The following is a 23,903-nucleotide window of genomic DNA, read 5'->3' as shown; positions in this document are numbered from 1 at the left end:
AAATGGCTTCTTTGTTATGTTAAATGCTGAGAAAGTCTCTAGCTAGACATTTGCTTGGGTTAGTACAGATAGCAGGGTGCTATTAGCCAATGGGTGGTCATGTATCATTTTGTTTTCAGATGATAATGCTGTATCATATGACTAGGGACGGGGTTTTGGCGGAGAGTTGGAGGAGAGACGGGGAGGATGGCGGACATGCGGCAAGGCTCCGGTTGATCACTTCGGGTGGTCCCGAGCTGTGAGTCAACAGGATTTGGGTGGTCGTCAGGAATCGATTGAGCTCCAACAGTTGCGCGCGAAGAACTTGGACTTTGATAAGTCTTGGCACCTTTTTTTTTCATTACTTCCTTTTCTGTATGGAATTTATATTGATGTCATAGAATTAGTAATATCTATAAAGTGTACCTGGTAAAATGTACTGCGTGTGCTGGCTGATGATTGATGTTTGGGATTGATTCGGGCGGCAGTGCTTCAGCAACCGACTCCGTGGGAAGCGTTGAGGCAGATGCTGGGTGGGATTTCCCCTAGACATATATGAGCCAATATAACTGAGCGTTACATATGTAAAGGAAGGGAAACAAGCAGCAGTGTCATGGAACATTTAGAGACTAAAGAGGAGGAGGTGCTTGCTGCCTTACAGTGAATAAAGGTAGATAAATCGCCCGGGCCTGACATGATATTTCCTCAGACCTTGAGAGAGACTAGTGTAGAAATTGCAGGGGCTCTGACAGAAATATTTAAAATGTACTTAGCCACGGGTATGGTGCCGGAGGATTGGAGGGTAGCTCATGTTGTTCCGTTGTTTAAAAAAGGCTCCAAAAGTAAACCAGGTAATTACAGGCTCGTGAGCCTGACATCAGTAAGTAGGTAAATTATTGGAAGGTGTTCTGAGAGATTGGATATACAAGTATTTGGACAGCCAGGGTCTGACTAAGAATAGTCAGCATGGCTTTGTGCGTGGTAGATCATGTTCAATGAATCTTGAAGAGTTTTTTGAGGAGGTTACCAAGAAAGTAGACAAAGGAAAGGCTGTGGATGTTGTCTACATGGACTTTGGTAAGGCCTTTGACAAGGTCCCACATGGGAGGTTAGTTCAGAAGGTTCAGACACTAGGTATCTATGGAGAGATTGTAAACTGGATTCAAAATTGGCTGTGTGGGAGAAGACAGAGAGTGGTAGTGGATGATTGCTTGTCACACTGGAGGCGAGTGACTAGTGGTGTGCCTCAAGGATCTGAGCTGGGACCATTGTTGTTTGTTGTCTATATCAATGATCTAGATAATAATGTGGTAAATTGGATCAGCAAGTTTGCTGATGACACTAAGATTGGAGGCGCTGTGGACAGTGAGGAAGGCTTTCTGAGCTTTCAGAAGGATCTGGACCAACTGGAAAAATGGGCCAGAAAACGGCAGATGGAATTTAATGCAGACAAGTGTGAGATGTTTCATTTTGGAAGGACAAATCAAGGTAGGACATACACAGTAAATGGTAGGGCACTGAGGAATGGGGAGGAACAAAGAGATCTGGTTCAGATACATAATTCACTGAAAGTGGTGTCACAGGTAGACAGGGTTGTAAAGAAGGCTTTTTGGCATCCTGCACTCATAAATCGAAGTATTGAGTATAGGAGTTGGGATGTTATGGGGAGGTTGTATAAGATATTGGTGAGACCAAATTTGGAGTACTGTGTACAGTTCTGGACACCTAACTATAGGAAGGATATTAGTAAGATTGAAAGAGTGCAGAGTAGATTTATTAGGATGTCACCGGGTCTTCAGGAGTTGAGTACAGGGAAAGATTTAACAGGTTAGGACTTTATTCCTTGGAGCATAGAGGAATGAGGGAAGATTTGATAGAGGTTTAGAAAATTATGAGGGGTATAGACAGAATAAATGTGAATAGGCTCTTTCCACTTTGATTAGGAGAGATAATATGAGAGGACATGGCTTTAGGGTGAAAGGGGAAAGGATTAGGGGGAACTTCTTCACTCAGAGAGTGGTGGGAGTGTGGAACAAGCTGCCATCTGACGTGGCAAATGTGGGCTCACTCTTAAGTTTTAAGAATAAATTGGATAGACACATGGATGGGAGAGGTCTGGAGGGTTATAGACTGGATGCAGGTCAATGGGACTAGTGGAATAATGTTTCGGCACAGACTAGAAGGGCCGAATGGCCTGTTTTCTGTGCTGTAGTGTTCTATGGTTCTGTGGTTCTATTGCACTATCTATTTTCTTTGCTTGTTGACATCCCGAATACTTACATATTTCATTTTTATCCATCTGTTGTATCCTGCTGCTCTGTTTTATATTCTAATAACTCTGTTGCACCTTTCTTTATGTTTAATATAATAATTATTTTTCTCTATTTTTATAATTGCACAGTTTGTTATCTTTTGCACACAGCCAGTTGGTGCAGTCCTTCATTGATCCTACAATGGTTATTATGTATGCCCACTAAAAATGAATTTCTGGGTTGTATATGGTGACATATATGTACTTTGATAATAACTTTATGTTTAACTTTGAACAGTGCTTTTCATTTGCCCATGATAAGCTCTACCTGCCACACTCCAGCTGAAAATTGCTGCAGTCAATCCATCGATTGGAGTTGACTGTCTCTGCCAAAAATGCCATCTAGTATTCTAATTAGACTATGACTATTTTACATTTACAGTAGCAATTTACACTGTTGCTGTATAAAGTTTGAAATTTATATGAGGATGGGGAAAAAAAGGAATCAGCAAAGAGATATATTTGAAAGCCAGGATGCGAATTGGAACATGTCTTCCATTTCTCTGAAATTGCTGGTCATCCACTGTTCCAGCATGGATCCAGAACAGATTTTCGCTAGGAGTTCATCTCCTAGCAACTTATTATGGCTGAATGCAGAACAGGGACTGTCAGCACAGACATCTTGCTGGACTTGCAGAGTTATCTTACTTACTTTTAATGTACTAATAGATTCTGTCCCCACCACCATTAAAGCTGCCTCTGTGACAGAGGTCAGAGAGTTAGGAAGCCTATTGAAGATAACACTGCCCATGAGACTCCATGAGGTGCTCAATAGATCTCAATAGAGACAACTGCAGCTGACTGGAGCAAAAAGATGCCTCTATCTGGACGCATTAAGGCTTGGTATGGCAACTGCTCTGCAAGTGACCACAAAAAACTGCAGGGAGTTGTGGAGAAAGTTCAGCACATCATAGGATCCAGTCTCCCCTCTATGGACGCTGTCTATAATTCTTGCTGCCCAGGTAAAGCAACCAGAATAATCAAAGACCCCACCCACCCTGGATGTACTTTCCTCCCCTCACCCATCAGGCAAAAGTTTACAAAAGCTTGAAAGTAGATACTACCAAGCTCAAGGACAGCCTCTATCCCATTATTATCAGACGCTTGAACATACCTCTAGTATGATAAGATGAACTGTTGGCCTCACAATCTACCTTGTTATAATTTTGTAATTTATCAGTTATCTGCACTGTACTTTTTTGGTAGCTTTTACACTTTGTTCTGCATTGTTATTCTGTTCAATTCAAGTTTAATTGTCACTCAACCATACATGACCACACAGGAATACAGTCAAACGAGACAGTGATACTCCAGGGCCAAGGTGCAAAACAAAGCGCCGATGGTCGCACATAGCACATACAGTCGGCCCTCCTTATCAGCGGGATCCGCATGCGCGGTTTCAACCAACCATGGATCGAGAAAACCCCGAAGTTCTCTCTCCAGCACTCGTTTATTGAGCATTTTTTCTTGTCATTATTCCCTAAACAATACAGTTTAACAACTATTTACGTTGTATTAGGTATTATAAGTAATCTAGAGATGAGTTAAAGTGTACAGGAGGATGTGCATAGGTTATATGCAAATACTACGTCATTTTATATAATGGACTTGAGCATCCACTGTACAAGATAGCAAGCACATGTAAAATATCAGTAAAATACAGCACGCAAAAAAAAAATAGTCCAGGCACTGTGTCCATGAATGCCGCAGAGATCTGCAGTCGACCACAATACAGGTTGTCTCCTACTGAGTGAGCACTGGAGGGGCAGAGGGCAGCACAGACTCCAGCCTGGATGCTGTGCCACACTGCCCCCGGTGGACCACACTGGCTTCAGCATGTATTGATTTACTTTATTCAGGCTCAATGCACTGTGTAGCGATTTGATCTGTATAAACGGTATGCAAGACAAGCTTTTCACTGCATCTTTGGACATGTGACAATAATAAACCAAAGGCAATACCAACACCCATGGGCTGACACCAACGCTGAGTGTTGATGCGCAAGTGGAAAGCCTATCCCATTGTTTTAACTAATACTAAGCACACAGGTGATGATTGATTGGGCGATTTAAACTAGGATATGGCAAGTAAAAGTTTAGATGCCCTCTGTATTCTAGCTGCTGGAACAAGGAGTTGGTGGAGTTTGTTAAGTGTGTTTGAGAAGGTTTCTTGACACAATATGTAGATAAGCCTACAAGAGGAGAGGATGTACTTGATCTGGTATTGAGAAATGAACCTGGTCAGGTGTGAGATCTCTCAGTGGGAGAGCATTTTGGAGATAGTGATCACAATTCTACCTCCTTTACCATAGCATTGGAGAGGAATAGGGACAGACAAGTTAGGAAAGTGTTTAATTGGAGTAAAGGGAAATATGAGGCTGTCAGGCAGGAACTTGGAAGCATAAATTGGGAACAGATGTTCTCAGGGAAATATATGGAAGAAATGTTCAGGGGATATTTGTGTGGAGTTCTGCATAGGTACGTTCCAATGAGACAGGGAAAAGATGGTAGGGCACAGGAACCGTGGTGTACAAAGGCTGTTGTAAATCTAGTCAAGAAGAAAAGAAAAGCTTATGAAAGGTTCAAAAAACTAGGTAATGATAGCGATCTAGAAGATTATAAGGCTAGCAGGAAGGAACTTAAGAAAGAAATTAGGAGAGCAGAAGGGGCCATGAGAAGGCCTTGGTGGATAAGATTAGGGAAAACCCCAAGGCATTCTACATGTATTTGAAGAGCAAGAGGATAAGACGTGAGCGAATAGGACCAATCAAGTGTGATGGTGAAAAAGTGTGTATGGAATCGGGGGTCATAGCAGAAGTACTTAATGAGTACTTTGCTTCCGTATTCACTACAGAAAAGGACCTTGGCAATTATAGGAATGACTTACAGCGGACTGAAAAGCTTGAGCATGTAGATATTAAGAAAGAGGATGTGTTGGAGCTTTTGGAAAGCATCAAGTTGGATAAGTCACCAGGACCGGACGAGATATACCCCAAGCTACTGTGGGAGGCAAGGGTAGAGATTGCTGAGCCTCTGGCGATGATCTTTGCATCATTAGTGGGGACGGGAGAGGTTCCGGAGGATTGGAGGGTTGCGGATGTTATTCCATTATTCAAGAAAGGGAGTAGAGATAGCCCAGGAAATTATAGACCAGTGAGTCTTACTTCAGTGGTTGGTAAGTTGATGGGGAAGATCCTGAGAGGCAGGATTTATGAACATTTGGAGAGGCATAATATGATTAGGAATAGTCAGCATGGCTTTGTGAATGGCAAGCCGTGCCTTATGAGTCTGATTGAATTTTTTGAGGATGTGACTAAACACATTGATGAAGATAGAGCATTTTTTGAGGATGTGACTAAACACATTGATGAAGATAGAGCATTTTTTGAGGATGTGACTAAACACATTGATGAAGATGTAGTGTACATGGATATCAGCAAGGCATTTGACAAGGTACCCCATGCCAGGCTTATTGAGAAAGTAAGGAGGCATGGGATCCAAGTGGACATTGCTTTGTGGCTCCAGAACTGGCTTGCCCACAGAAGGCAAAGAGTGGTTGTAGACGGGTCATATTCTGCATGGAGATCGGTGACCAGGGGAGTGCCTCAGGGATCTGTTCTGGGACCCCTACTCTTCGTGATTTTTATAAATGACCTGGATGAAGAAGTGGAGGGGTGGGTTAGTAAATTTACTGATGACACAAAGGTTGGGTATGTTGTGGACAGTGTGGAAGGCTGTCAGAAGTTATAGCTGGACATTGATAGGATGCAAAACTGGGCTGAGGAGTGGCAAATGGAGCTCGATCCAGATAAGTATGAGGTGGTTCACTTTGGCAGGTCAAATATGATGACAGAATATAGTGTTAATGGTAAGACTCTTGGGAGTGTAGGGGACCAGAGGGATCTTGGGGTCCGAGTCCATAGGACACTCAAGGCTGCTGTGCAGGTTGACTCTGTGGTTAAGAAAGCATACAGTGCATTGGCCTTCATCAATCATGGGATTGAGTTTAGGAGCCAAGAGGTAATGTTACAGGTATATAGGACCCTGGTCAGACCCCACTTGGAGTACTGTGCTGAGTTCTGGTCGCCTCACTATAGGAAGGATGTGGAAACCATGGAAAGGGTGCAGGGGAGATTTACGAGGATGTTGCCTGGGTTGGGGAGCATGCCTTATGAGAATAGGTTGAGTGAACTTGGCCTTTATCCCTTAGAGTGATGGAGGTTGAGAGGTGACCTGATAGAGGTGTATAAGATGATGAGAGACATTGATCTTGTGGATTGTCAGAGGCTTTTTCCCAGGGTTGAAATGGCTAGCACAAGAGGGCACAGTTTTAAGGTGCTTGAAAGTAGGTAGAGAGGAGATGTCAGTGGTAAGTTTTTCACGCAGAGAGTGGTGAGTGCGTGAAATGGGCTGCCGGCGATGGTGGTGGAGGCGGATACGATGGGGTCATTTAAGAGACTCCTGTACAGGTACATGGAGTTCAGAAAAATAGAGGTCTATCAGTATCCCTGGGTAATTTCTAAGGTAAGGAATACACATCAAAGTTGCTGGTGAACGCAGCAGGCCAAGCAGCATCTGTAGGAAGAGGTGCAGTCGATGTTTCAGGCCAAGACCCTTCGTCAGGACTAACTGAAGGAAGAGTGAGTAAGGGATTTGAAAGTTGGAGGGGGAGGGGGAGATCCAAAATGATAGGAGAAGACAGGAGGGGGAGGGATAGAGCCAAGAGCTGGACAGGTGATAGGCAAAAGGGGATACGAGAGGATCATGGGACAGGAGGTCCGGGAAGAAAGACAAGGGGGGGGGACCCAGAGGATGGGCAAGAGGTATATTCAGAGGGACAGAGGGAGAAAAAGGAGAGTGAGAGAAAGAATGTGTGCATAAAAATGAGTAACAGATGGGGTGCGAGGGGGAGGTGGGACCTTAGCAGAAGTTAGAGAAGTCGATGTTCATGCCATCAGGTTGGAGGCTACCCAGACGGAATATAAGGTGTTGTTCCTCCAACCTGAGTGTGGCTTCATCTTTACAGTAGAGGAGGCCGTGGATAGACATGTCAGAATGGGAATGGGATGTGGAATTAAAATGTGTGGCCACTGGTAGATCCTGCTTTTTCTGGCAGACAGAGCGTAGATGTTCAGCAAAGTGGTCTCCCAGTCTGCGTCGGGTCTTGCCAATATATAAAAGGCCACATCGGGAGCACCGGACGCAGTATATCACCGCAGTCGACTCACAGGTGAAGTGTTGCCTCACCTGGAAGGACTGTTTGGGGCCCTGAATGGTGGTAAGGGAGGAAGTGTAAGGGCATGTGTAGCACTTGTTCCACTTACACGGATAAGTGCCAGGAGGGAGATCAGTGGGGAGGGATGGGGGGGACGAATGGACAAGGGAGTTGTGTAGGGAACGATCCCTGCGGAATGCAGAGAGAGGCGGGGAGGGAAAGATGTGCTTAGTGGTGGGATCCCGTTGGAGGTGGCGGAAGTTACGGAGAATAATATGTTGGACCCGGAGGCTGGTGGGGTGGTAGGTGAGGACCAGGGCAACCCTATTCCTAGTGGCGTGGCGGGAGGATGGAGTGAGAGCAGATGTACGTGAAATGGGGGAGATGCGTTTAAGAGCAGAGTTGATAGTGGAGGAAGGGAAGCCCCTTTCTTTAAAAAAGGAAGACATCTCCCTTGTCCTAAAATGACAAGCCTCATCCTGATAGCAGATGCGGCGGAGACGGAGGAATTGCGAGAAGGGGATGGTGTTTTTGCAAGAGACAGGGTGAGAAGAGGAATAGTCCAGATAGCTGTGAGAGTCAGTAGGCTTATAGTAGACATCAGTGGATAAGCTGTCTCCAGAGACAAAGACAGAAAGATCTAGAAAGGGGAGGGAGGTGTCGGAAATGGACCAGGTAAACTTGAGGGCAGGGTGAAAGTTGGAGGCAAAGTTAATAAAGTCAACGAGTTCTGCATGCGTGCAGGAAGCAGCGCCAATGCAGTCGTCGATGTAGCGAAAGTAAAGTGGGGGACAGATACCAGAATAGGCACGGAACATAGATTGTTCCACAAAGCCAACAAAAAGGCAGGCATAGCTAGGACCCATACGGGTGCCCATAGCTACACCTTTAGTTTGGAGGAAGTGGGAGGAGCCAAAGGAGAAATTATTAAGAGTAAGGACTAATTCCGCTAGACGGAGCAGAGTGGTGTTAAAGGGGAACTGATTAGGTCTGGAATCCAAAAAGAAGCATAGAGCTTTGAGACCTTCCTGATAGGGGATGGAAGTATATAAGGACAGGACATCCATGGTGAAAATAAAGCGGTGGGGGCCAGGGAACTTAAAATCATCGAAAAGTTTAAGAGCGTGAGAAGTGTCACGAACATAGGTCGGAAGGGATTGAACAAGGGGTGATAAAACTGTGTCGAGGTACGCAGAAACGAGTTCGGTGGGGCAGGAGCAAGCTGAGACAATAGGTCGGCCAGGACAGGCAGGTTTGTGGATCTTGGGTAGGAGGTAGAAACGGGAAGTGCGGGGTGTGGGAACTATAAGGTTGGTAGCAGTGGATGGGAGATCCCCTGAGCGGATTAAGTCGGTGATGGCGTGCGAGACAATGGCCTGGTGCTCCTTAGTGGGGTCACAATCGAGGGGTAAATAAGAGGAGGTATCCACGAGTTGTCGCTGTGCCTCGGCAAGGTAGAGGTCAGAACGCCAGACTACAACAGCACCCCCCTTATCGGCGGGTTTAATTATAAGGTTAGGATTAGTGCGGAGGGAGTGGAGAGCAGAGCGTTCCGAAGGAGTGAGGTTGGAATGGGGACAAGGTGCGGTGGAGTCGAGACGGTTCTAAAGTAAGGACATGTTTGGCACAGCATTGTGGGCCAAAGGGCCTGTATTGTGCTGTAGGTTTTCTATGATTTCTAGATGTACCATGGAGTGCATCACCATCTGGTATGGGGGGGTGGTGCTATTGCACAGAATCAAAGTAAGCTGCAGATAATTATAAGATTCGTCAGCTCCATCATGGGTACTGGCCTCTGTAGTATCCAAATACTACAAAGATCGGTGACTCAGGAAAGCGGCTTCCATTATCAAAAATCACCTCCACCCAGGACACGCCCTCCTCTTGTTGCTACCATCAAGAAGGAGGTACAGAAGCCTGAAGGCACAGTAATTCAAGAACAGCTTCTTTGCCTCTGCCATCCGAGTTCTAAATGGACATTAAATTGATGAACACTATCTCACTGCTTTTTTTCTTAAATTTCTGTTTTTGCACTACTTATCTTAACTATTTAATAGATAGATCCTTTATTAATCTCAAAAAGAAATTACAGTGCCACTTTAGCATTATAAGTAGACAGATACACAAATATTAGAAGTAAGTAAAAATAAAAAATAAATTACACCAGTCTAACAGGAAGGGGTCACCAGTACCCCAGCAAGAGGTTGACTCATTATAAGGCCTAATCGCCGATGGTAAGAATGATCTTATGTAGCACTCTTTGGAGCAGTGCAGTTATCTTAGTTTATTACTAAAATGCTCCTCTGTTCAGCCAAAGTAGCACGCAGAGGGTGAGAAACAGTGACAAGAATTACCAAGATTTTCCGTAGGGTCCTTTGTTCTACTACAGCCTCCAGTGTGTCCGGTTTGACTCCAATAACAGAGCAAGCCTTTCTGATCAGTTTATTGAGCCTGTTGGTATAGCTCATGTTGATGCCACGACCGCAGCACACCACCGCGTAGAAGACTGTACTGGCAACGACAGACTGGCAGAACAAGTGAAGGAGAGGCTTGCATACTCCAAAGGACCTTAGTCTCCTGAGGAAGTAGAGACAACTTAGGCCCTTCTTGTACACAGCCTCTGTGTTGGTGCTCCACTCAGGTCTGTCATCCATGTGCACTCCCAGGTACTTGTAGATTCTCACCAGATCCATATGCCCACCACAAATAGTAACAGGGAGCAATTTAGTCTTCCTGAAGTCCACCACTATCTCCTTTGTCTTACTGATGTTGAGCTGCAGATGATTCAGCTGGCACCGTATGTGTTAATATACATATATACAGTGTACTCACTGTAATTTAGTTTTTAAAAAATATTTATTATGTACTGCTGCCACAAAGTTAACATTTCATGATATATGCCAGTGGAAAAGTAAGCAGTGAGACGGATATTAAAATGTCTGCAAAAGCCACATCGGAGGGTTCAGGACTTAATGTTTAATTTTGCAACTTCCGAAAGCGACATCTGAAACAGAAGTAGGAGTAGGAGTAGGCCATTGATTCTCTTGATCCTCATGCTCCATCTTTTTATCTCAGAGTCACTTCCTTTTCAAAGTTTAAAGTAAATGTTATAATCAAAGTCCATATATGTTCCCATATACAACCCTGAGATTCATTTTCTTGTGGGCATACTCAACAAATCCATAGAGTAATAACTATAACAGAATCAATGAAAGACTGTCCAACAAGGGCATTCAACCAGAGTGCAGAAGACAACAAAATATGCAAATGGAAAAGAAGAAACAATAATAATAAATAAATGAGCAATAAATATTGAGAACATATTGATGAAGAGTCTTTGAAAGTGAGTCTATTGGTTGTGGGAACATTTCAATTATGGGGTCAGTGAAGTTGAGAGAAGTTATCCCCGTTGGTTCAAGAGCCTGGTGGATGAGAGGTAGTAACTGTTACAGGAGTCCTGAGCCTTCCTCCTTCCTGATGGCAGTAGTGAGAAGAGAGCATGTCTTGGGAAGTGAGATTCCCTGAGGATGGATGCTGCTTTCCTGCAACAGCATTTCATATACAGTAGATGTACTCATTGGTTAGGAAGGCTTTACCCATGATGGACTGAGCCAAATCCATTATTTTTTGTAGGACTTTCCATTCAAGGACATTGGTGTTTCAATACCAGACTGTGAAGCAGACAGTTAATATACTGTTCACTACACATGTATAGAAGTTTGTCAAAGTTTTACAAGTCATGCCAAGTCTCCGCAAACTCCTAAGGCAGTATAGGCATTGCTGTGCTTTCTTCATAGTTGCACATACGTGCTGGGCCTGGGACAGGTCCTCTGAAATAATAAACTAACAATTTAAAGTTGCCAACACTTCCCACCTCTGATTCCTTGAGTACCCATTTCCAGCATTAATCGCTGATTCGTTAATGCCCAAAAAATGTGTTCCTCTCAGCTGTGACTGATCATAGCAAATCAACTTCCATAGCTTAGGGGTAGAGAATTTTTAAATATTCAATTTCTGCAAGTGAAGACATTTATCCCCAATTTAGTATCAGTGGTGTACCCTTATTCTCAGTCCATACCCTGTGACCTAAACACCTCATTCAGGAGAAAATTTTCTGCTTACATCTCTTCTGGAAGTCCATCAAGAGTTTTGTAAAAATCAAAGGGGGCTCCTCTCATCTTCCTAAACTCTAAAGATTACAATCGCTATCTACTCAATTGCTTCTCGTCTTGTAATCCCAGTATCCCAGTCTAATGAACCCTTCTTCTGATGATGATGGCTGGGTTCTTCGCTTGCGAAGTTCTAGAGGGAAAACTCTATCGTTGTAGGACTTTTCTTCCCGCCTGCGTGGGCTTAAAGTGAGGATCGGTGTACACTGACCGAATCCTCTCTTTAGGCCGGGGGACGTTTCACAGTGGCACAGTGAGATGCTAGACAGACTTCCTGGCAAGGTTAACAAGCCCCATCTGCCCAGCTTTGAAATCGGAGTTGTCTTTCTCCTAGACTGGCCGCCAACCAAGGCTGATGAGCCCAGCCTGCCTGCCCAGTTATACCGCTGAACACTCGGTCCAGCCATGACATAGCAAACTCAGTAAGAACAGGGACGCCAAGTGAAGGCATTTCTATGGACACAGTAGTGTAGGAGAGGCTGTATGCAAGCGACCTCCTGCATGGCAAGCCGAAGGGAGGTCCTGCTGCAATCACTACATCTGGAAAGGAAAGGCTATGGAAGATGCATCACCTTCCAGCAGGACATCCAGCTCTGGGCTCACACGCCCCAATCCTTGCTATACTTCTATGGTAAGTACCTCTTTTCTCAGGGAAGGAGACCAGGACTGTATACAATAGTCCACTGTCGTCTCACCAAGGCCTCATACAAATGCAGAAAGACTTTTCTACTCCTGTAATCTCTCATTTTCAAGGGTAATGTACAATTCCCCAATGTATGACTTGCTGCTCTTTCAGGTCAGGTCCCTTGTACGTTTGACAGTTCTGGTCATTACTTTTACAAGAAATTTTATAATTACTGTCAATCACCTTTTGACAGGATAATTCTTGGAAGATAAGCAGTATGAATCCCTAACTTCATAAATTAATTCAGGTAGGTAGCTACTTTCTATTAAATGCATTTAAGACTGAGATGGGGTTCATTTGTTCAAGGCCGGTCATCGAATTAAGTACATCAAGATATTCCAAAGTCGGACATTTAACCTTTTTTTCGCAACTGGCTTTATATCCCCGTTTCGAACTTTGGATAGTGTGATGTCATTTGAGTAGCACGTCGACTAACCAATGGAGCTCCGAGACTGGCAGTAACCCGGTAACTACCAATAAAAAAACGAGATCTTTAGCAAGTTACTTGAAGTGCAAGTCAGTGCTCTTAGTGGAAGTTCGTCTAACATGGCTGAGGATAAGGAAGAAGTGAAATATTACCGACTGGAAGAGTTAAAGCAGCACAACAGTGGCAACAGCGCGTGGATTCACGTTAATAACAAAATATATGACGTGACCGAATTTCTGGACCAGGTATTTTGTTTAATGCTCCGACTTCCTTCAATCCCCTTTCCGCAGCTCACCACTTTGTGTTCGCATTTACTTTTGATGGAAGTGATTTCGAATAGTTGTTGTGTGGGGCTCCGTTTATGGTTTAAATCCGAAACTCAATTGAAGCCGCAAGAGATTTGCATGGTTCTTGTAAACAAGTTGTCCTTTTCGTGCTGCCTTATAGTCAGTTTGAAAAGTGCTCGCTCAGTTTGTGTTTGGGAATTGTTTTCAGTTCCCTAGGGGACAAGTACTGAGAGGCATTCAAAAGTCAATCCAGTTTCAAATTTCCTGAATGAAAATCTTTGCATAAAATCCAAATGTTATAAAGATTGATATATGTATGTATGTATGTGTGTGTGTGTATATATATGTGTGTGTGTGTATATATATGTGTGTGTGTGTATATATATGTGTGTGTGTGTGTATATATGTGTGTGTGTGTGTATATATGTGTGTGTGTGTGTATATATGTGTGTGTGTGTGTGTATATGTGTGTGTGTGTGTGTATGTGTGTGTGTGTGTGTATATGTGTGTGTGTGTGTATATGTGTGTGTGTGTGTATATGTGTGTGTGTGTGTATATGTGTGTGTGTGTATATATGTATGTATGTATATATATCAACCTCCCTTGTGCAAAACAGACTGGTGAATCTGTGGTTCCATTTTTTTTTGGTTTTGGTGTTGTAATTTGTCTAAAGAAATGTGTTCCAACAAGTGCCATGAGCGGATTTCGATGAAATATTTGGGCTAATTTTTAATATCCATTTTACTGGACCAAGCAGTAGGATCTTCTGAGGTCTGTTATTTGACCCAAGAGTAGAGGGAGAACGGAAAGAGTTTGGGGGAGAAAGTCACGGCTGCGCTTGGAGACGGTCTCATCTACTGAGGCAATGTGGGGGGGAGCTCAAAATGGGAAAAATGCAGTTACACTTAGGCAAACTTTGGAAGGATTGAAAAGCAACAGGGTTGCTGTATTGGGTGATTTTTAAACTTCCTCAATAATTATTGGTACTTGGTGCAAGAGGCTTATTGGGGCCAGATATATTCGGTGCTACTGAGGTTTTCTTGAAATGGTATGTGGATTGGCCGAGGGGAGGGTATACTGGACCTTGTATTGAGAAATGAGCCTGACTGTGACTGGCGTTCCAGTGGGCCAGCATGTTGAAAACACTGATCATGAAGTTATGAATGTGGACAAAGTCTGGTCAAATTGCAACATCATTAGGTTTGGTGATATAAATTGAGAGCAGCTGTTATTAGGCAAGTCACATCTGATGTGGGAGTCATTTAAAGAACAACTGAGCAGAGTTTTTAGAACAACTATGTTTCAGTAAGGAGGAAGACAAAGGTAGTAAGGGCAGGTCATGACTTGGCAATTTAAGGTTCTGAGGAAGTGACTGAGGTTTTTGCACGAAGGGAAGTAGTTGACATTTAAAAAGGCTCCTATAGAAGGTTGATCAAGAGAATTAAGGTTCATTGGATGCATGGTGTTATGATGGTGGTTTCAGGATGGGTTTTCCCATAGGGGGCAGAAAATGGTGGTGAAAGTGGGTGATTCTGTTTGAAGGTCTGTGACCAGTGGTATTCCACAGGATTCATGCTGGGGGCCCCTTTTTATGATATAACTAAATTAGTTGGATAAAATACAGATGATTAGAATACATGCAGGCAATGCAGAAATTGGTGCAGTTGTGCAAAGTGCAGAAGGTTGTCAAAGAATGCAGCAGGATATAGATCAGTTACAGTTATGAACAGATATGGTAGATGGAGTTTAAACTGGGCAAATGTGAGATGTACCTTGGAAGGGCAAACGTGTGCAGTTGCAGGACCCATACTGATGTACAGGGGGATCTTGGGTCCAAGTCTATACCCCTTTGAAAGGGGTAATGCAAGCAGGCAGTGGTTAAAGAAGGCATATGGCATGCTTAGCCTAATTGCTAGGAGCTTTGTGTATGAGTCAGTAATATTGTGTGGAATATTGTGTGCATTTCTGTTCACTCCATTACAGGAAGGGTGTGAAAGCTTTGGAGAGCATATGCAACCGGATACTGGCTAGTTTATAGAGGGCATAAGGAGTACTGGACAAACTTGAATTGTTCTCCTCAGGAGCATTGGAGGCTGACAGGAGGCCTGATAGTTTATAAAATTGAGAGGCATAGATGACCAGAATCTTTTTGTCTAGGGTAGAAACATCAAAAACCAGAGGGAGTTACTTCAAAGTGATGGGAGGAAAGCTTATTTTTGTTTTTAAAAACAGTGATAGGTGTCTGGAATGTACTGCCTGGTGATAGTGGAAGCAGATACACTAATGGTGTCTGAGGCTTTTGAGTAGGCACATGAATATGTGGAGAGTAGAGAGATGTGGATTATCTACAGATAAAAGGGATTAGTTTAATTTGGCATCATGTTTGGCACCGATTATTGTGGGCCAAAGAGCCCATGCAGATGCTCTACCTAATATTCTAGCGGTCAGTAGTCCGGGGATGCCTTTTGTGAGGCCTTTGCATAAGCCTGTGATGGTAATGTGTATTTGGAGGCCTGTGTTGGATAGTAATAGTAGCACCATGAGATGTATCAGTCTGGTCTAATTAAATGGACTGATACACTCTGAAAGATAATTGAAATTGGCCAGGTTGCTTGGGGCGGGGTGGGGGGGGGGAATTTGGTATGGATAGAAAAGGTCTATTTGGCAAATCTTCTCTTGAGATGGCCTAGGAAGGCTCTGAGGTATTTAGGTTTGGTACATTTTTTCTTTTTTCTGTGGTTTGGAAAAATAAAGCCTTGCTCCAAAATATTCAATATAATCTGGTTGTTATTATTCTTGTATTTTAAAAGGCTCTGAGAATGATACCAGAAAGGAATAAAATGATGGAAGTACTCCTTTCCTAGAGATGTTGAAGTTCAATGTAAATTTATTATCAGTACATGTATTGTATACACCTATCATGTAAGGAGGAGGAGAAGCTGGTGGCGCGACGCAGCTTGCACGGACACTCCGGTGAATGATATCTGTAATCTGTCAGGTAGGGTGCTGTGCACAATCCTGATTTGGTAGAGACAGATGTGAGAGGACGGAGGAACATCTGGAGAAACTTCTGAAATGCCTTTCTCGCTGCCGTTGTTACTCTGTGATCCAGAATCTCCGGAGGGAAAGGCCCTGAGTCCTCGGCTTTGCTTGTTGCTTGGTGGCCGGGACGGGGTCGAAGCGCTCGGCAGAGATGGTGCTCGATGTCGAAGGGCTGGTCGGAGGCTCGAAGTTTTCGGACGGACTCAGTCGTCTGTGGTCGGGTACTTCCAATGCATTGGCAGTTGTCGGCGCCTGGAGGTTTATGGCAGAGAGAGTTTCTCCCTTCTGCCACCTGTTATCGGGGACTATCAGGAGTTGATCGGAACTTTGAGACTTTTTTTTTACTGTTCCCATGGTCTGCTCTTTATCAAATTATGGTGTTGCTTTGCACTGCTGTAACTATATGTTATGATTATGTGGTCTTGTCAGTGTTAGTCTTTGGTTTGTCCTTTTTGTGATATCACTCTGGAGGAACATTGTATCATTTCTTGCATGCATTTCTAAATGACAAACAAGGACTGAGTGTCCTCATAATCTAATCTAATATTCATTTTCTTGCAAGTATTCACAGTAGGACAAAGAAATGCAACAGAATCAATGAAAAAAAATATAAAAAGGCTAACAAATGTTCAAAAGATAAACTGCAAACAAACAACTACTTAAATAAGCAAACAACTAAATAAATAAAACTGAGGATATTAGTTGTAGAGTCCTTGAAAGGAAATCTATAGGGTGTGGAATCTGTTCAGTGTTGAGGTGAGTGAAGTATTGGTTCAGAAGCGAGATGGTTGAACAGTAGTACAATGCCTTGAAAAAGTATTCACCCCCCACAATTATTTTCATATTTTACTGTTTCATTTTCTAAAATTAAAATGTATCGAAGTTTTCAAGTTAATCTACAAAACATTGGGCATCATGTCAAATCAAAAGAAGAATTCCAAAGCCTGTCAACAATTTACTAAATTAAAAACCAATATTATAAGTCTGAAAAAGTATTCAACCCCGTTGTAATTACTATGCTAACTTTCCGCAGTGCAATACTGTATGTTGTCTTACCAACTCGCCAAGTTTGTTCATGTAGAATATTGGAGGATGACCCGTTTTCAAGGATTCTTAGGAATAGATACACCCCTCTCTCTGTAAGGTCCAACAGAATGATAGATTTTCAACAGACCAAACCAAAATGAAGACAAAAAAGCATTTAAGGCAAGTTAGGGAAATGATAATAGAGAAGCACAAATCTGGGGAAGGGTACAAGTCTATCCTCATAGGCACTGATCTTGCCTCCTGAGAGTGGAGAAGAAAAAACATGAAGCACAGCCACATTGCCTAGGTCAGGCAGCCTCTCTAAACTTGGCCAGCAGTGAAGAATGGCACTTATAGGAGAGGCTATCATGACACCAACAAGTGAGCTGCAGAAGTCGGTGGCTGCAACTGGAGATGAAGTTCGTGGCTCCACAATACCTAAGGCCTTGCACAGAGGGTATTTATGGAAGAGTGGCAGGGAAGAAATCCTGGCTTTTTAAAACAAAACATGTCCTTGCCTGTAAGGACTTTGGAAAGCATCACTTAAAAGGTACTGTAAAGATGTGGAAGACGTTCTTGTGGTTGGTTGAGACTAAAGTGGAAGTTTTTGGCTTCATCATTAAGTGGTACATGGGGCATAAACCTAATACAGAGCATCAGCCAGGTAACACATCCCTTCTGTAAAAGATGGTGGAGGTAGCATCATGCTATGGGGATGCTTTTCAGCAGCAGGGACTGAAGTCTGGTTGGAATTGATAGAAGATGAATGCGGTTAAATACAGAGATCCTGGAAAATGTGTTGGCTGGGGAGGAAGTTTGTCTTTCAGCAGGACCGTGTCAGAACCATGAAGTGGCTTCAGTTGAAGAAAATTATGTCCTTGTGTGGCCCAGTCAGATTCCTGACCTTGACCCAAACAAACATCTCTGGCAAGCCCTCAAGATGCTGTCCATTGCTGCTTCTCAATTGACCTGACACAGCTTGAGCAATTTTGCAAATCTTGCTTGAGCACATTGTGCAAAATTTATGGAGACTAACCAAAAAGACTATTGGCTGCAAGAGGTGGACTTTGTTCAGTACTTAGAATAAAGGGCGATGAATACTTTTGAACTGCATTTGTTTTTGAGTATGTTTTTCATTATTTACAATTTTCTGTTTTTGGGCTCTATTGTAGGGATAGGGTGGGGGGAAAGGAGCATGTGATTCATGAATAAATATTCTCAATTAAATTGATGAAAATCCCTGGTTTTAATACTCATTTATGTGAACAAAGGGTTGGGGGCTGAATACTTTTACGAGGCATTGTAACTTCCTAAACCTGGTGGTGTGGAACCGAAGGCTCCTGTACCACATCCCTGATGGCAGCAATGAGAAGAGTGTATGGCTGGGATAGTGGAAGTCCTTAATGACTTTCCCATGAGAGTGAGCATATCTACAAGGAACAATAGTGGGAGTGAGCTTTTTCTATGATGAACTGAGCTATATCCACTACCTTTTGGAGGCTTTTCTGTTCTTGGCCATTGGTCTTTCCATACCAGGCCATGATGCAGTAAGTTAGGATTCTCTATATATCTATAGAAGTTTCTCAGAGTTTTAGGTGGCTAACAAATCTACATAAACCTATTAAAGCAGAGAAGCTGCTGTGCCTCCTTTGTAATGGCATTTAAGTGCCTGTCCCAGGACTGATCCCCTCAAATGATAACACCAAGAAGATTAATGTTACTGACCCACTCTGTTATGTTTTGTAACTCCAGACACTAATCAGAGGAAAAACATGGGAGCATGGAATAAACATGTATTCTTCGTTTTGAGGTGAGCACTTATGACAATGGCATAATGACACATGCCATTCACATACTTCATACATATAAACCCATAATGGATTGTGTAAATGAACATGGAATGCTTAAACAACATATTTAAAACATTACTCAAATTACTGAAATATTAAATACACCACACTCCTCCCTGCTTGGCTGTAAACTCCAACTCCACATAGAATGCATCTTAACTCAACTGTAATGTATTGCTCTCTAGTCATATATAATATATACAATGACAGACAAACACAATCTGCCTGAGCTAATAGTACACAGACAATTCTGCTTCTCATCAATACTGAGTACACCATTTAAGCAATCAATCTGAGTTCAAAAGAATTCCTTCGGCATCTGTGACCTAGCTTTCAGGCTGCTTTATCATGAATGGTATTAGGAATCAGACATGCTCTGTAAAACTTTGTGGCGTATTCATTAACACTATCTTACCTTTGATATGTTTAAGTTTTCTAATGCATTCTTGAACACTGCTGTGATGCCATCCAGTACCATTCTTAATTTACTTTCAGTTGCCTATTGCTGGGGAAGCGGATGTATCTCAACTCAAGTTGTAGTTGCCTCAGCAGCTCAAGTGGGGGGCACAGTGCTAGCCCCCGCCCCCCCCCCTGTTTTTTTTTTAGTCTACATAAAAGCTCAATGTAGCTTGGTTGTTGTATTTTACTGTTAAGAATGTCATTCCCACAGGAGTTATCTCTTCAGTGTAAGTTCTTGGATAGCTGCAGGCTACAGTTCGGTATCTTTGAAATGGTGCTCAAACTCATTTTGTGGAATGACTGAAATGTCCAAGCCAGTGTCCAATTCCATTTTGATTAATTTGCTGTCTTCTTGTGTAAGCCGTATTACTTGCCTATTATTAGTTTTCAAACTTTTAAACCTCAAGGTTACCAGTCCAGTGTCACTCATCATTATCAGGTTTTTTCATCAACAGCATGCAGATTAGTGCTCCTCTGGAACTGCAACTTGACTTGTTATCTTTTTCTCTTCCCTGTGCAGTGCATTTATTTTTGTCTGCCCAATATGCTCTTCGAATGCTTTTTGGATTTTCTGCAAATTTCACCTTTAAACCTGCAAAGGTCTGATGTATGACAGCCCTGCGTAATGGTAATGACCTCACAGTGCATCACTGAACTGACTGCGCAGGCCACTTCCTGAATTTACATTAAAATGGACTCTCCTTCCTTTGATTCTGCTTATGAAATGTAAAGCATTCTGCAATTAACAATAACTTTGGCTCTAAATGTTCCTGCATTACTTTCTCACTATCTGCAAAGTTAGAGCAGTTAAACTTCTAAGCAAGTTGTATGCTCTTGTATTCAGCCAAACTAGCTCTCGGTTCTCATCTCATTTGCTTTAAAATACTGCTCAATTCATTCAGTATACATGCCTCTGTTACTGTTGTGCAATCAAATGCCTGCCTTTCCAATGGAGCCAGCGTGTTGTGTGTGTCGCTGTGGGTAGTCATCTTGGTTTGATTTAAAACTACCTCATCACGGTTATGTTTTGGTAACTCTTAGAAACTTTTCAAAAGAAGAACACAGGAGCTTGGGATAAATGTGTTTGTTTTACTTTAGTGAGGCACGCACTTATGTGATGGCATATTGATGTATGCCATTCGCTTACTTCATACTTATAACTCATAATGAATTATGTAAACAAAAAATGCCTAAACAACATATTTACAATATTAATCAACTATTAATACACTACACTTTCCTGCTCCAATCCCCTGGTGAGATCTGGCTCATGATCCTCTGACTTCTTCCTCCTGTAGCCGATAATTAGCACTTTGGTTTTGCTGACATTGTGTGGAAGGGAGGTGATAGGCAGATGAGGAGAAGAGGTAGGAGACCAAAGTGGGGAACAGAGGAGAGGAGGGGTGGGAACCTTTCAAACTCCCCTGCTCTGAGAATGGCCTCATCGTGGCAAGTGACAAGGATACAAGCCAACATGCTAGAATTGGGATGAGAATGGAAATGGTTGACCGCTGCAACATTATGCTTTTGATAGGTGGAGTAGTGGTGCTTGATGAAGCAGTCCCCCAGTTTACGTCTGGTTTCACCAATGTAGAGGAGGCTGCATTGGGAGCAACGGATACAATGATTGACCTCAAAAGATTTGCAGGTGAAGTGTTGCCTCACTTGGAAGGACTGTTTGAGGTCCTGAATAAGGGCAAGGGAGGAGGTAAGTTGGCAGGTGTAGGATTTCAGTCACCTGCAGGTGTATGTACCAAAAGGGAGATTAGTGGAAAGGGATGAGTGGAGAAGGGAATCATGAAGAGAGCAGTTCCTGCAGAGAGTGGCGTGGGTATGGGAGGTAAAGATGTATTTTGTAGTAGGCTCCAGGTGAAGATAGTGGAAAATGATGTGCTGAATCCGAGGGCTCATGGACTGGTGGGTGAGGACACTTGGAGCCCTTGACCTGCAACTGCATTATCCCTTCCCATCCATGTACTTACCCAAACTCAAATGTTGCAATCAAACCCACATGTACTACCGCTGGCAACTCATTCCACACTCGCACAATCCTGAGTGTAGAAGCTTCCCTTAAATATTTCACGTTTCACATTTAACCTATGACCTTTTGTTCTTGCCTCTCCCTACCTCACAGGGTAAATGCAGCAGGCTTTTTCCAATCTATACCTCAATTTTGTGAACTTCAATCAAATCTCCTCTGTTCTCCTACACTCCAGAGTATAAAGTCTTAACCTATTCAACCTTTCTCAATAACTCGGGTCTTCAAACCCAGGCAACATCTCTGTACTCTTTCAGTCTTGATGTATTTCCTGTAGGTAGGTGACCAGAGCTACACCAACATTCCAAATTTGGCCTCACCAACATCTCGTACAACTTGAACACTACATGCCAATTCTGTACTCAATAGTTAATTTTATGAAGAATAATGTGCCAAAAGCCTCTTGCAACCCTATCTACCCGTGCTGCCACTTTTGACGAATTATGGACCTGTAGTCCCAGATCCCGTTATTCTACCACGCACATCTCAGTGCCCTACGATTCATTGTGTAAGTTCTACCTTGGGTGGCCTCTCACAGTGCATTAAATTCCATTTCTATTGAATCAGCTTTTTTTTTTATTTAAAGCTAGTCCAGGTCCCTCTGCAAGGTTTGATAGCCTTGCTGTCCATTACACCCCCATTCTGTGTGTCATCCACAAATTTTCTGATCTGGTTTACCACACCTTCCCAGTCTTTAATATAGATAACAAACAACAATGGACCTAGTATCCTTGTGGTCTAACCCACTAGTCACAGGCCTCCAGCTGGAGAAAAAGCCACCTAAGCAACTCTTTGGCTTCTCCTGCAAAGCCAATGTTGAACCCAACTTTCTACTTCACCCTGAATGCCAAGCAACTGAACCTTCTGGATCAGACCCCCATGTGGGCTTTGTCAAAGGCCTTGTATTTGCATTCTGGAATATCTGTGACAACTTTGCCTCCATGCCTCCCTGTAGATTGTAAATGGTTGCAACCCCAGCACTTACCTTTGCAGGATTACAATGTTGTAACCAGGCAATCACAAAGTGACCCATTATATTTAATGAAGCAAACACTCTCATATACATAGTAATATACATTATACCCTGACATGTAGGCTTGACTTCTAACTACTAATGGCAAGTCAGAGTAATAGAAAGAGTGTAGTGTTGTGGTGTCATGACAGTGATCTTTGCTTCAGTGTCAACAAAACCAGTGGGCAGGTCATTGACTTTGAAGTTGTGGGGTGGGGTGGTGGTGGGAGGCTGTGCATTTACTCCACTTTGCATCAGCAGTGTAGAGGTTGAAGGCTTCATGTTCCTGGGTGTGATCATCACCTGCCTGGTCTAACCACATTGATGTCACGACCAGGAAAACCCACCAATGCCAACAACAAGTATCACCAATACTTCCCCAGGAGTTTTTTTTAAAAAAAAAAGATCATGGGCTCATCCCTATTGACTCAACAAATTTTATTGATGCCCCAATGGCTTGGTACTGCAATTGCACTGCACCTGACTATAGGAAACTGCAGAGAATTGTGGAAGTGGCTGAGCACATCACAGAAACCTTTATGGGCTCTGTCTATACTTTTCACAGCTTCAGTAAAGCATAATCAAAGACCCCACCCACCCAGGCATATTTTGTGTTTTTTTTTTTCTCCCCCCTCCTCCCCCTCCTCCCCCTCCTCCCCCTCCTCCCCCTCCTCCCCCTCCTCCCCCTCCTCCCCCTCCTCCCCCTCCTCCCCCTCCTCCCCCTCCTCCCCCTCCTCCCCCTCCTCCCCCTCCTCCCCCTCCTCCCCCTCCTCCCCCTCCTCCCCCTCCTCCCCCTCCTCCCCCCCCTCCTCCCCCCCCTCCTCCCCCCCCTCCTCCCCCCCCTCCTCCCCCCCCTCCTCCCCCCCCTCCTCCCCCCCCTCCTCCCCCCCCTCCTCCCCGCGTACCACTAGGCTCAAGGCTAGCTTCCATCCGACTGTAATCAGACCCCTGAATGGATCTCTTGTACAATACAATGAATGCTTGGCCTCACAATCTACCTTCTTATCAGCTTGCACTTTATCATTAATCTGCTCTTCACTTTTTCAATAGCTTTTACAATTTACTTTGTATTTTTATACTTGAATTTGTAGTGCATTGCACTATAAGTTTTAATTTTGTAAACTGTGTAAGACAAGCTTTTTACTGTATCTTGGTGTATGTGACAATAACATAAAACTGATGCCAATCTCCTTAAAGTCTGCAAGATCTCCAACCTCCTTGGCTTTCACTATACATACAGACTCGCCTAGCAAGCTTGGAAATGCTATGGTTTTTCTTTCTGGCAACTCAGTGGTATTCTGATGATGTGCTCTGTTATTGTATTCTTCATTGTAGATTGCAGTGTTTTCCCTATCACTGATGTTCAGCTTTGTTTTGTTCTTATTGCTGCCAAGTAATAGGATC

General features: G+C 43.3%; 1 protein-coding gene across 1 annotated transcript in view; it reads left to right on the top strand.

Moving 5' to 3' along the window:
- The first annotated feature begins 12,852 nt into the window (after positions 1–12,852).
- Positions 12,853–23,903, top strand: part of cyb5a (cytochrome b5 type A (microsomal)) — a 49,956-nt gene continuing 38,905 nt past the window's right edge. Inside the window, exon 1 of the mRNA XM_072262612.1 lies at positions 12,853–13,030. Coding sequence (XP_072118713.1) covers positions 12,905–13,030 — 126 coding nt within the window. The 5' untranslated portion in view covers positions 12,853–12,904. The remainder of the gene's footprint in view (positions 13,031–23,903) is intronic.

This window comes from Mobula birostris, chromosome 1 (genome assembly GCF_030028105.1).
Source record: "Mobula birostris isolate sMobBir1 chromosome 1, sMobBir1.hap1, whole genome shotgun sequence".
In the NCBI taxonomy this organism is placed as follows: Eukaryota; Metazoa; Chordata; class Chondrichthyes; order Myliobatiformes; family Myliobatidae; genus Mobula; species Mobula birostris.
The sequence above is the reverse complement of the archived record's forward strand: the minus strand, read 5'-3'. Positions and strand labels throughout refer to the sequence as shown.